The sequence below is a fragment of the Oxyura jamaicensis genome, chromosome 5, assembly GCF_011077185.1.
Source record: "Oxyura jamaicensis isolate SHBP4307 breed ruddy duck chromosome 5, BPBGC_Ojam_1.0, whole genome shotgun sequence".
Taxonomy (NCBI): Eukaryota; Metazoa; Chordata; class Aves; order Anseriformes; family Anatidae; genus Oxyura; species Oxyura jamaicensis.
In genome coordinates this window covers 52,791,347-52,805,222 of record NC_048897.1, presented here as the reverse complement: position 1 = coordinate 52,805,222, position 13,876 = coordinate 52,791,347, and the positions used below count along the sequence as shown (strand labels likewise).

Genomic DNA, 13,876 nt, shown 5'->3' with positions numbered 1-13,876 from the left:
GGCTGAGGCCGTAAGGGCCCCAGAGCAGAAAAGTTCACGTGTTTTCCTCTACTAACCATTAGACACTTGGCTTTTAATCTGCCTCTCAGCAGTTGTGGAGACCTACTGCGAGCTCAGGATCGGGAAAGAAGGTGAATAACGCTAATTGGCTCCAATAACAAGAAAAAAATGTCTTTTGTTAAGTATGTGGTGGAAAAGAGCAAAGCAGGTGATGGCAATTAATCAGTCCAACCGATCAGGTAAAAGCGATGACTTTGAGGCAGCACTAGCAGTGGTACTGCACACGGTGCACATATGCAGGAATGGTCCTGAAGGAACCTCAGACAAGACCTCTCCACCAGTAGTAACCCCTTGGGGTGACCCAGGGGGTGTCTCCCCTCCCCTCAGCTTCCTCCTCTGTCTTCTCCTTCCATCAACGCCTGGCTTTCTCTGCCCAAGGATGGACACAAGCCTTCCTCCATGAACCGACCATCTCACCTCATGCACCTTCCCTTGCTTTCTCTCCTCCTTTCTCCATACCAGACGGTTTTTGCCTTGCAGGCCCATGAGCATGTGCAAGGCCAAGCCCTGATGGCACGGGCACAGCTGCCGGGCAGACGCCCCCAGCAATGAGGAGCCAAGTCCACGAGGCAGCTGAGCTTTCAAGCACCTTTGGATAATTCTGGTCTTCCTCCCAGCCTCCTCTTGCAGCACCACGTTACCCAGCTCAGCTTCCCTTGCTGTGTTTGTGCTGCCACGTCTCCTCTAGCAGCGATCCTGTGCAGCATCACTGCATCTGCTGCTGGTGGGGACCAGCTGAAAGCAACTGAGAGCTTCTCGCTTCAGCACACTTCCCTTCTCAGCCCAGATTTTCCCTGAGAAGCATCTGCCTTTTGCTCCCCTTCTCTGACAGTGACGAGAAGCATCCTCTGATCCAAGGGCGTGTGGAGCAGCTCCGTGCTCCCACCCTGGGCCCAAAAGACAAGGCTGGGCTAAGGAGCCTGCTGGGGCACTGAGGATTGCTTCAGGCTCCTTTATAACTTTTAAAATCCTTATTTACTGTGCCTGGCACACGGTTGCTTACCAACAGCATTTAAAACAAATGAGTTTCTGTGTTTGCCAATAATAATTGAAAGTTTGAAAACCCATGCAAGTTGAAGAGCATTCTGAAAATAGACGCACCATTACCTGGTTTATCATCTCATTTCTACGGTCTGATGAAATAAAAACACAACTTCTCATTTTGAAAATAACTTCTACAAACTATAATCAAACAACACCTTGTCAAGTTGCCCGGACCCGGGCTCAAAGAAAAGAGGAGTGCTTGGCAGTAAATGCTGCACCACCCCTCCCAGCCGGCCGCTGCCTCTCGGTCACAAAGGAGATGCTGCGGAGCTCCCCCGAAGATCCAGGCCCGTAAAGCAGGACGTATCCAACAAGCAGTATAACAAAATACCTTACGCTGGCTGTATTTAAAATACCCAAGAGTAATTATCGACAGGTAAGAGTAGCTTTATGGCGGCTGGAAACAGCGAGCTCCAGCCTGCTGATTTTACATCCATCCCCATCTCCTGCCTGAACGTGATCGGTGCGTTTCCCCAGTAGCCCCATTGACAAAAGCAACACAAACGTTGGGGAGATTCATCACGGGCTTGTTTCAGAGCAGGCGGATTTTATGGGAAAAGGAGTCCGAGGGAATCCACGGGGCTCCGGCTCCCATAAAGGTGCGTGCCAAAGTTTAAACACAGCAACGCAAAGAAACAATAGCGTCTCAGCCTTTTTGGTTGTTGTTGTTACTTTCTGGAGCACTAAAATTGAATGGAAATTTAATAGGAAGGTGATAAAAAGGCTAATGTTCAGACGCAGCCCTGCCAAGCCTCCCGTATTTTGCTGCGGAATCACCCATCGGAGACTACCAAAACCATCCCCCTGCTCTCAGGCAATTAATCTGAAAAAAAATATTGCAAGTCTTAGAGAGCTCTAACACGAAAGCGAGCACAAGAGAGCCGGCTGAGGTGCTGGATGACACAGAAAATCTATAAACAGGTAAAATGAAGAGAAATCAATTTTCTACCCTGAATCCCAGATGAGAAAATAGAGATTTTATGAAAAAGCAGCCGTGTGGTTGCTTTCTTGATAAGAAGCTTTGGTTGTACAGCTTTTTGCCTTTTTTGTTTTGATGCAGCAGCATCATAAGCTTTGTTAGTGCTTAAGCCAGCACCTTTCATGGCTGGTCCAAAGCAGTTACCGACAGATAAGGGCCCCGCTCGCTTTGAAGCCGCCTGTGGCCTGCAGGGTGGAGAGGGGCCGTCGGTGTCTGCCGCTCGGCGAGGCGCCGCACCACGGCTCTGGGAGCCGTGCTGGGGGAGATGCTCTGCAAAAGGAACGTTCTCCAGGGAAGCACACTTGAAATATCAATCTGCCTTTATTCTGGTCTTTTCTGCCTGCACCTAAGTGTGCTATTATCTCCATGGCAAAGCACCTGCTTCACATCTGAAAAAGAAGTTAAGTAAGGCCAGATAAGAGAAGTTTGGGCAGGGTGAAGGAACCCAGCAAAACTCGCAGGCACTGAGAGCCAAATGTTTCAGAGGGGCTGGAGCAGCCCAGCAGATCCCATCCTCCCACACCGAGCAGCCCCTCACTCCCTAACCATAACCACCCCCTCAAGGCAGTGGGGCTGTTAAAGGAGTGAGATGCTGGAAAAAAGTTCTGTAAAAAACTTTTGTTTTGTAAGAAAGTGCTCCCACCCTGCTTCTGCAAGCACTGCTATCGGCTGCGGTGACGGAGATCCTCCTCTTTTATTTTTAAATCTTCCCATTAAATTGGAAACGGCTGTGGAGCACATGGCAGAGGATCAGCACATCCCTCCTTCCTGGAGCAACATCGCTCGTCTCCAGAGGATTCCCCTTCCCCAGCTCCCCCCGGACTAACAGCACTTCCCAGCTGCTGGGGCTCAATATCCCCGTCCTTTGGGTTGCAACAGAGATGCTTAATTTGCCACTGCACACGGAAAACCCTTGCAAGGCATTCGAGCACTCAAAATCTCATACAACAACGTGCACCGTGAAACTTGGCCATCCCAGCCAATTCCAGTGCGCCCTCAGCTCTCAGAACGAAACGAGAAGGCACAGCAGCAAAGGGAGCAGAGAGCAGGCTTGGTTCATGGAACAGAGCGAAGGAAAAGATGGAAATGGAAACTCACAGTGGGGGTGAATTAAGCATTACATTTGCACAGGGTCCTCATGTAAAATAACCCCACAAGGTGCCCACAAGGGCAAAAGGGGGTGGTGATCGGGGGGAGGGACACCAGGCAGCTGTGCCACAGGCTGACCAGACTCTCTAGCTTTGAATTTGATGCTATAAAACAGAGTGAGGCCTGGGAAATGGTAGTTGCTTTCTGATTAACCTCCATTTTCTGCAGGAAAAGTGCCGCGGTTCTGACGATGGCCACGATGCAGGCACGGCAAGGTCCCCCTGGGCCCCAGCCATTCGCTCTGGCACACACCGTCTACGCTCAGTTGTGCCTGCCCCCGTGTTCGTATTCCCTTTCCTTCCACAACCTCTACGAGTATCAAGCGCTCACCAGGACCCCACGTCACAACATCAGCTTGCTGGGTTTAACACGTTCCCAGATAACAATACAAGAACAAAAGCCGTAACCTTTTTAGCCGTTGATGCTCCTTGTGCAGCCCCCCGACGCCCAACCCACAGCCCGGACGAGCCCTGCTCCAGCCCAGCAGCGAGCAGCGGGTGAGGCAGCCCGGGCAGGCTCCGGGACAGGCAGGGACCGGCGGCGGGGGCTCACCTGTGGCCGAGGATGGCCGGTGACCAGGCAGGTCAGCTCCAGCGTCTCGCCCTCGCGGATGGTGTAGACCCGCTCCGAGTAGCGCTCCTCCTCGATGTTGCACGCCAGGCCCGAGTGCACGATGCGCACGGTGGGGGGGGCTGCAAGAGCCAGAGAGAGAAAGCAGGTGAGCACCGCCGGCACCTGGCCGGACCCAGCACCCTCCCCACGAAGCAGAGGCCTGGCCAGGAGCTGCGGGTGGGGGCTGAGCACCCTCACCACGCACGGCCTCTGCCTCCCCAGCACACGCGGACGCCCGAGGAGGTTGCCAGGGTTTTATTAACACCCGGCGATCCCCTGGGCGAAGCCTTCACGAGCTCGTTTGCACTTGGGCTATTTTTGTTTCGGTTTCCGAAAGAGCTCTCCGTTATTGTTCTTTTTATTAGATGTCTTTCTAAATGTATTATCACGCTCGTTATGCAAATGAGGTGCCTTAATTAATCCATTAAAGTTAAGCAGGAGAAGGGGTGGGGCCGGTACTGCTTCTTTTCTAAGTCAGCCCTGAAACCCGGTGGCTGTCAGCGGGACCAGGGCCTGGAGCAGAGTTTAGGTACCAGCAGAACCCTTACTTGCATCCTCCTGTGAGCCCAGCCCAACCTGCAGCACGTGACGCTGCTTTACGTGTTGTACACACGTGCATGCAGCAACGTTGCTCCCAACACCCCGTGTACAAATTACAGCTCGGCTTTAGCATTTTTCCCAAGGATGTCTCCTGGCTGCGCGATTATCTTTATTTCTGAAACATGACGCTCCCAGTTTTAATACTTTTCAGAGCGTGGATCAACAGAAGGAAGCTGAGCTCCTGTTACAGCCCTGCTGCCGAATGAACTAACAAACGCTAAGCAGCAGACGAGCAAAATTATGATTCTGCTAAGTTTTAAAGACCCGGCATTTCACCCACTCTCTTTGCCCGCGTGCTGCTCCTGGTTAGTAAAGGTGACAAACGCCGGTGCCCTAATCAAACCCTGAAGCCACCCCCAGAAAGCCAGAGAGCAGAGCTAATGCCAACCCAGAATGACGATGCCACGAGCTGCTGGTGGCAGGGCTTATCCCCTGCCACAAAAACCAACCATTTCCATTTACAGCCACGATCCCGGCCCCGTTCGGCCCCTTGGCAGACCGACCACATACATGTCCCCATCGCCGTGCCCCTTGCCGCCCTCACCACCGGGCAGGCAGCGGGTGCAATCTCCGCGCGTGGTCTCCACACTGCGGCCCCAGCCTCCCCAGACCGCTGTCGGCGCTGCACGTGGTGCCCACCGCACGCCCTGCTGGCTGTTCCACTCGCACTCTCCTGACACCCGCGGCAGGCGCACGTGGGAGCCCGGGGGTGCATCGCTCTGGCACCCCACCGAACCCCCGTTGGCATAATCCCACCTCGGCTTGACGCGAGGCTGCCGACAGCTCAGGTCTCTGACCCTCGGTCTCTGGAAGCTGAAGAAAATGGGACTCGGGCACAGGGTCCTGAACAGGACAGTGTGAGGGCAACTCCAGAACAGGAGGAAAATGGTTCCAGGCTGTTATGACGAAGCCTGATGTTCCCAGCTACCTTGCGTTGCTCCCATCCATCTCAGCCTACCACAGTTAGATCATTTTTCGGTAAGCTTGGCCTAGGCTAAGCCCTTCAGCATTTCAGTAACCTATCCTCTCTGCAGAGCACAGGCACAGGCACAAGAGTTTTTGCAGGCAACCAACGGGTGCTTCCCGCACCACGGCTGTGCTCCCAAGCCCACAGGCACACGGCGACAGCTCCAGAAGGCTGCAGGACCAGCACAGAGCCAGCCTGGGGGGACGGCTCAGAGCTCCCCCAGCACAGGAGCAGAAAGCTTGCCCTGCTCCCGGTCACCCACCAGCCGTCAGGCCCTCCCTCTGCAATGACAGAAGTGTCCTGGGTCAGGAGTCGGTCCCGTGTGCTGTTCTCTGACCTTAAAATACTTTGCTGGGCCTAAATTTATTTTCCTAGACAGAGCGGCAGCGCTGATGCCCAGCGGTTGGCAGTTTTCCCTGTGCCAGGAGAGCTGCTCCCACTCCACGTGCCTCGAGCCGTTGTAACGAGGGATCGCGCTTCAGAGCCCCCTGCAGAGCCAGCACCAGCTGCATCCCGTGCCCTGGGACGTGGAACATCCTCCTCGCCCTGCCACACACAGCCATGGCACAACAGGGCCCTGGTCCACACCGGGGGCTTTTACAATCTCCCAAAAAATAATCATAAAATACTGAAACGTGAAAGCAGAACCACGAGCAGAAAGGTAAAACAAGGTTCAGCACGGATCGTGAGACTTATGATAAAATTAGAAGAGTCAGCAACATCATGCCAACATCCTGCTGCCTTTTAAATTCATACTACATTAATATTACATTTTAATTCATATTATATTCATATTACTTCAAATTACATTTGGAGCATCCTTTGTTTTAGTGTCTGTGCCACTGCTCCGTATCCATTAGGATACCCCTACCCATCGGGAAGGCAATATAGACCCCAAAAAAATCCCCCCGGGTATAACTACGGCAAAAGTATACCTTTCTTTCAGAAGAGATCAAATGAGTAAAGGAAAATCAAAAATCTTCGTACTTCTTTAAGTTTTAATGTCCTGTGGTTCAGAACACACTGCGTCGTTATGAAATGTCACCTTCCTCTCTGCCACGGGAATATTCATTACAGCTGCTTCTGAAATACGCCTCCAAGGATTTAATACCAGACGAGACATTAAAGTAATATATACTTGGCATTTATTTTGTTTGTGGCATTTGAGAAGAATTTGTCTTGCGATTATACACGGTAAATATTGCACGGAAGAATCCATCACGCCGCTGTCCTGGCGCTACGTGCGCACGACGCAGAGCCGAGCGGGAGGTGGGGAGGAGAAGCTGAACGACCGACCAAGAACATCCCCCCTTGCTTTTGCTGCAGATCAGTTGCATGGCACCAGGAGGGTTCTTCCTCCCAATGAAAAATGGAGCCCATCTGACCTTTCCCCACGTCTCACTATATATTGATGTTGGGCAGCGCCCTGTTATTGCCTGCTCTTTTCCAGCGATTCCCATTTATTCCCCCTCTCCGCCTCCTGCACACACTCACACGCCTACACAAGCAATTTGGTTTCAACTTGCAACAGGTTCCCCAGACAGTAAAGAGCCAGGGAAAAAAAAAAAAAGGTGTCATAAAATTTCTGTGAAGACAAAATTAGAAACTCCGGAAGATGAATACATACGCAGGTATCGAGATACATTTCATACAATTTTTTAAAAAAGACAAAGCTGTCGCTGTGATCAATGTTAGCCCAGCCAACTTCCACCTGGAACGTGCAGAATAACATTTCTTTTCTGAATAAGTGTTGGAGCAAGTAGAAAGCGTTTTTCTAACCAAGCAAATAAACAGTGAGAGCACGCCAAATGCTCAGAAAGATGCTTGGTGCCCGGCAGCACGTCTGTGTAGCTGCGGTGCAGGCAGGAGCCCTCGGATGGCTGCAGTGCCCCCGCCTGCCTTTCTGTTCAACGTCCCAGCACTTCTGACCTTAATCACAAAATTTTCAATGTATTTCCTGGAGAAGCTCAACTGCTGGGATTTTATTAATAAATGATCATCGTGGCACACGGTGGAAAATATTGTTGTAATCTCAGACCTCACCAGCAGGAAACGGGACCGGCCCCCGCGGCGAGGTGAATCTGAGACATTTCAGCATCGTCTCGGGGAGCCCCCAAATTGCTGCTCTGCTGGAAGCTGGGGGCAACTGGGAGCCCACCGGTGGTGGCTGAACACTGATCTAGGGGGCCTCTTGGTCTGCTTGCCTTCGTTCACTTTGCATCGTTTGCTTTCCCAGCCTTGACGATGCACTTCCCTCCGGGCTCCCTCTACCACTTTCCTCCCCGGTATTTCAGCAACAAGCAGAAAGCGAAGCCCTTCTCCTCCTCCTTTTTCACGTGCTCCCAGCCACCTCCATGTTTCGTCAAGTTACGGATTCATCCTGGATCTCCAAAGCTGGACATGCACGCACCAGACCAAGAGCAACAAAGAAATAGGGACAAAACCCTTGCACATACCTAGTGCTCCAGAAACAGATACCACCAGACAGAGACCATACGGCAGAGGCCCTAAGTTTTTAATACTTGCCCACCAGGAGGAACAATAAACAGCACTGTAATGAGTTGTAAGGGGAAAAAAATCCATCTGTTCCTAGAAACAGCATTACGGTTCCCCTAACTCAATAGATACTCTGCTGATAAGCTTTGTAGTATCAAAATTAGGTCAGTCTGTGACAGTAGTGTTGGGAAGAGGCAGGGTGATTTAATTAGCTCAGAGCCTTCTGATGGTAGTGCTATCAATCAAGAAGCCTTCCCGAACTCTGGAAATGTGGTTTAAGTCGCAGAGATATGGGCAATATCAAGCAACATGGCAAAAACAGTCCAGTCCAGGAGGAAAAAAATAAATAAAAGTGGGCTTCATCCTTCTCTTGCAAGCCCGATGGGCAAGGACAGATCAGTAACAGCACATACATGATGGGTGCTACCACGTGCATAAGGGGAGAGTAGGTAGGAAGTATTTTGTACCAATGGATGCATCTTTTCAAACTACCAACAGCTCCCTGCTATCATTTTTCTACTAAGGGTACTGCAGGTGATACGTAGCCATAAAGCTATTAGAAAATACCAAAGAAAAGATATTTTAAGCACAATGCGGAGCAGACCAGGAGCATCACACCCAATTTCAAATGCCCCTTACTGGAGCTCGGCCCTGCACGGAGCAGCACCACGCAGGCAGCCTGTAGCAGGCGGCCTCCTGCCTTAGGTACCTGGCACTCAGCTGGGACCCAAAATGAAGCATGCAGCTGAATATTTATTGAATAAAGGGTAGGTGTTTAACATTTCCCATTTCCCACAAAGAGTACTACGCTTCCTAAAAGTAGGAAAGGGCTGGTCCAATAATAAACTTATCAGCCCAGTGAGTATCACCTAACCTCCAGCTGGATAAGGACGCGTCAGGTCCCACGCTACCTGCAGTAACACACTCCGAACTCTACACTGGTGAGAAGCGTTGCCACAGGGAGGTACATTCATCATGGCAATACCACTGAGATTCCCAGTCATTTTATTTGCAATTAGCAAAATTAAGAGCTGATATGGGTATTGGAAAACTCAATTTTGAGAGTTGCGAACATCTGCAGTTACTTTAAATCTTCTCTTTCTAAAAATAAAAATAAAAAATTATTTCCTCATTATGCTGCAGAACCGCATGAAATTCACTGGGGACTCCACTCGGTTAATTTCTTGTTAATTGGTTTTGCGTGGAAAGGCTCAGGAGGCAAAGCACGGCTGCAAAACCACAGGCAGGATAACCAAATTACACCCAGGCACAGCCAGGGCGGATGAAACAGCAGCTCCTACCGGGGGGCTAACGCTGGCCCCGATGCTTTGCAGGACATCCTCCACACGTAGGCAGTGACCATTCAACGCCCCAGCTCTGGAGCACACCCAGATCTGCAGCAAGTTCTGCACACACACGGGGATTTGGCTGCCTGCATCCTGCTGTAGGACTGGGATAAACGTTTGCCTGCAGGGGGTAAAGCAGATTACTGGTGATAAATACACTTTTCTAACAGAAGCATTATGGGTTTCCTCTTTCACATGTATCATTTTTAATTACATTTTGAGTAATCCTGCAAGTTCCACAAATCACAGAGAACTTCTCATCGCTAGGACTGAAGTAAATAATTAAGAGCTGCTGATTAAAGGACCTGAGTTCTGATATTGCTCAGAGTTGAATCCTTTCACCATTGTTTTCCAGCAAGGTCTCAACCAAATCCGTTAACGTCAGTGGAACTTCTCACCAGCAACTAACTGTGGCCAGAGATGCTTACATTTGGGCAGAACGTTAACACTGAGGCTCTCCGTGCCTGGCAGCAGCCCCCATGCAGATGGGTTCCAGTCTTACTGGTGCTGCTTCAGCCTTCAGCTAATTGTGGGAGCACAAACGTGGAACATTCTGTGCAAAAATGTCTTACTGCAAGCTTTCCGTGAAACTCAGAGAGGGGCACAATTCCTAAAAGGTGTAATGAGTTAAAAGGCTCTGCCCATCCACCAGCTAATTCTTGCCCAGCGCTTATTTGTCCCCGAATGTTTACTCAGGATTTTTGCAGATTGTCCTGGAACGTCAGAGAAGAAAATGTTTCTCCTGACGTCTGTGCATCTCCTGCAGTAACTCTTCCTGCTTTTGGCGGAGCTGAGCCAGCAGGCAGACCTCGCCGCGGCGCCACCGCCGCTGTCGTTGCCGCAGGAGCACAGGGCCGCCTATGGAACAGCCACCGCGGGGTCACCATCATGCACCTCTGCAAAGGCCAAGAATTAAGAATAATTTCCTCCACACTCTTGCAGGAACTCATCTGCTGCCTGAACTCTCGCTGCTCCTGTCGCCCCTCGAAGGGTCAGCTAATTCAATCCGCGCAGACGGACTGCTCTTCTCCACGCTGCCGCGACGCACGGAGCCTGGCTGCCAGGCTCCTCTCCCAGGAGTCTGAGGACAACGTCGGCAGCTCTGCTTCGGCCAGGCTGCACACGGGGCGTTCTCACGGCAGCAGCCTCTCTCTTCAACTTGGAAATAAAAACTGAGCTGCCTGAGTGCCAGAACCAAGAACGCATCCCACTGGTACAGGGCTTCCAGACGGGATTTCTGAGGAGTTTCTTTGGTTGTTTTGTTTTTAAACGGGGTCCTGGCTGCAAATAAAACGTCACCAAGACGCACTGCCTTCTAACTCTTACTTCTGCTCGACTCCCTTAAACTGGCAATTAGAGCACATCACAACAGCCACTTTTCCTACATCACATTCCACTCTTTATACGTTAAAGTAGTGGCCCCTTGCAGTTGGTATCTCTTATTTCCCAGGCTCTTATTCCGGCACGCTCAGAGGAGGACAGCACCACCACGTCTCGGCTAGCTCACAACACACCAGGTGGATTCCATCCCTTGCTCACAAAAGTGGCATCTCTCCAAGACTGCACTCATTTGGGGGGAACTGCGAAGACAAGTGTGGAGGGAAACCTTCCTACACTCCATCCTCCTCCCTGAGTTGCTTCTTGAGCAGTTTGCAACCTACAGATTTCAAGCAGTGGGTTCAACGAATCTTCCAAAATAAGAAAAGAAATGATCTGCAAGTGACGGGCTTAATTGAAGCAACACTTTGTTGTTCCTGGCATCACAAAACAGATGATATTGCCAGACCTGTTTCAACAGTACTATCGTCTAGCAGTAAACATGCCGTACGTATTACTGCATGCTCAGAACAGCCCATATGTTGACTTCGCCCAACATGGGTTCACATGAAAGTCAAATGTATTAAAAATCACCTCTTAAAGATGAATCCTGATTACTCATATTTGTATCCTTTGACAAAGCATCTTTCAGAAATGTCTTTTTAACCAATAAAACTCCGGTAGGAGGTTTGTGACAAACAGCACCACAGAAATGGAGTCAGCCCTAAAGAAACTGCTCGTGTATAGTGCTACAGAAAATAACCACGGGTCCCAAACCAACACAGAATCACAGAATCATTTAGGTTGGAAGAGACCTCCAAGATGACCCAGTCCAACCTCTGACCTAACACTAACAAGCCCTCCATTAAACCATGTCACTAACGTGGCAAAGGCTGCGTTCAAGTTAGGAAAGTGGAAGTTTCACTAAGCTGAGGTTGTGATAATTACTGCACTTACAGACAGGAGGGGATCAAGAGCAGAGGCTGGAGCTCTAGGCAGGCACCTCACCTTGCCGAGGAACAAGAATGATCAGAAGAGGTCAACTCTGGACCTTCATCCCCTTGTCCACATTCTTTCTCCTACCCTGCACTATATCAGCCCAAGCTTCATTTGCCACAGGTACAAGCCAGCAGAGAATTAGCCTGCCTCCACCTCCTCTGCAGCCAGAGCAGTGAGGGAAGGAAGATCCGTGTCCTCTGGGGCACAGAGGTGCCGGGCCCTATTAATCTCCCAGTGCCACACACATGCCGTGTGCTGCTCAAAGCCGTGTCGAGGTCCGTAGCGCAGACCATCTGTAACAGGCCATTTGCTGATGAACCAGTGGAGCACAACCGAGCAGAACAAGGTTGGGGCTCGCTTCCAGTAAGAACACTGAAATGCCTTTCCCCAGGTCTGTACTTTGACTTAACGCTAAGACTTGGCAGACCAAAAACTGCTGGCTCCTCCGCAGGCCTGTACGTACCTCCAGGAGCAGGTCCTCAGAGCATGGGTGGAAGAGCTCCAAGCCTCGGGTTCCCTGGAGCCAGCTAAGGCTGGAGCTCATCCCGTCCTGGCTTGCCACCAGCAAACGGCTTGGCAGCACCGGCACTTGGCAGGGCGATGCCCAGCCAACGCACGGCCAGCCAGGGCACCTCACCGGCAGGACTCCTCCACCTCTAGCTGGGCGGTGGGATAAGGATGGAGATACTTCAATGGCACGGAGCACGGCTTTACCTCAAAGACACGGGACGGGGATTGGGTTGGAGCTTCAGGGTGTGGGGAAGAGACAGCCCAGGAGGACTGGCTGAGGGAGGCATCGGTCTGTCTGGGCCCAGCAGAATGCATCCAGCCTGCCAGGGATGGGGCAGCCACAGCTCCTCCAGGCAGCCTGGGCCTGGGCCTCACCGCCCTCTGAGGGAAGAATTTCTTCCTCAGATCTCATCTAGATCTCCCCTCTTTTAGTTTAAAACTATTGCTCCTTGTCCTATCACTACACTCCCTGACAAACACGGTCCCTTGCCTCCTCTCAAAGCCATGCTCAAGGCTTGATCAGTCAACCCAGGCAAAAGGAATAAAACTACTTCTGCGGATGCCCCAGACCATGGGGACGTGCTGCGGGTGCTACCAGCCCTACGTGACTGCCAAGAGCAGGGATCACGTTTCCCCAAAGTCAGCCCGTGCTGGTTTCGGCCCAGCCCTGCCGTCAGGATGAACGCTTCTCTAAATGCACCACGGGCCTCAGAAAGGGCTTCACTGACTGAAGAAAGGCAGTTTACTATTAAAGAGGAATTCAAAAAAATACACAACCTTAACATGAATGCAAACAAAAACCCGCCACTCCATAGCGCTAAGCAAGAATAAACAGCTTTTAAACAGCAATTTGCATTTCTTGGGAGATAGCACAGATCTGTCCCAGCGAGCAGCAGCTACCAAGAAAACAAATCTCCTTTCAGGAGGAGAAATATGACTTCTTGAATTAAAATGGTGTTTCCTGTACTTCAATGTCTCACACCTAGTTTTCACATCTTTGTTTTGAAACACTGGGTGTAGGAGTAACAGCTGAATGACGGGAATCTGTTCCATTAGAGAAAGCAAGAAACCTATTACGCCAGGTTTTATATATCCTAGGCGCTGCCGCAACTTGTGTCACTCCTTTTAGCTTCAGTAAGGAAAGAGGAATGCGGTTTTAAAAAATATAGATGGCGTAAGTGCCCAGAAAGTGCCTCATTTTTCTATCACCTCCTGTACTCCAGGAGCTCCCCAGTGCCCGAGTGCAGCAAGCCCAGGAGCTCGCAGTGCTACCTGACCACCAGCAACCCCCTGCCACCCCCACCAAAGGCACCAGCTCCCCAAAACAGCATGTAGGGGACATCACAAGTGGTAGCTTCTGCTGGTGGGACTTCAGGAAATGTTTCTCGTTGAGAACTTTTCGTTGGATGGAAAGTGCCTGTCTCTACTTGCTCAAGATGTACCTCAACGCCAGCAAAAAGGCAGCAGAGCTCTGTGCACGCTCCTTTCATCCTTAAAGGCAAGCACAAAGGAAGTAGAGTTTCTCTCACTGGTACAACATACTAAGCACAAACATGGATTTTTATAACAATACTGGTTTTCAGGAAATCTGCATACACAGAGCTTGGCAGCCCCTGCCTCACTCTGTATTTCACCTGTGTGCTTTGTTGTGAGGCTCTGTTTGCTCTGAACTGATCCGTGCCCATTGCGCTGTGGAGCTGCACGAGCTGGGTGCCAGATTGCCTACCCACGAGCAGGCTGAGCTCAAGAGCCTAGAAGCAGCAGCACAGACTTTTTCCTGGAGGGAACAAAGCACGG

General features: G+C 50.9%; 1 protein-coding gene across 1 annotated transcript in view; it reads right to left on the bottom strand.

The window, feature by feature from the left end:
• Positions 1-13,876, bottom strand: part of MDGA2 (MAM domain containing glycosylphosphatidylinositol anchor 2) — a 320,012-nt gene that overhangs the window by 213,901 nt on the left and 92,235 nt on the right. The window contains exon 2 of the mRNA XM_035327104.1: positions 3,785-3,924. Coding sequence (XP_035182995.1) covers positions 3,785-3,924 — 140 coding nt within the window. The remainder of the gene's footprint in view (positions 1-3,784; positions 3,925-13,876) is intronic.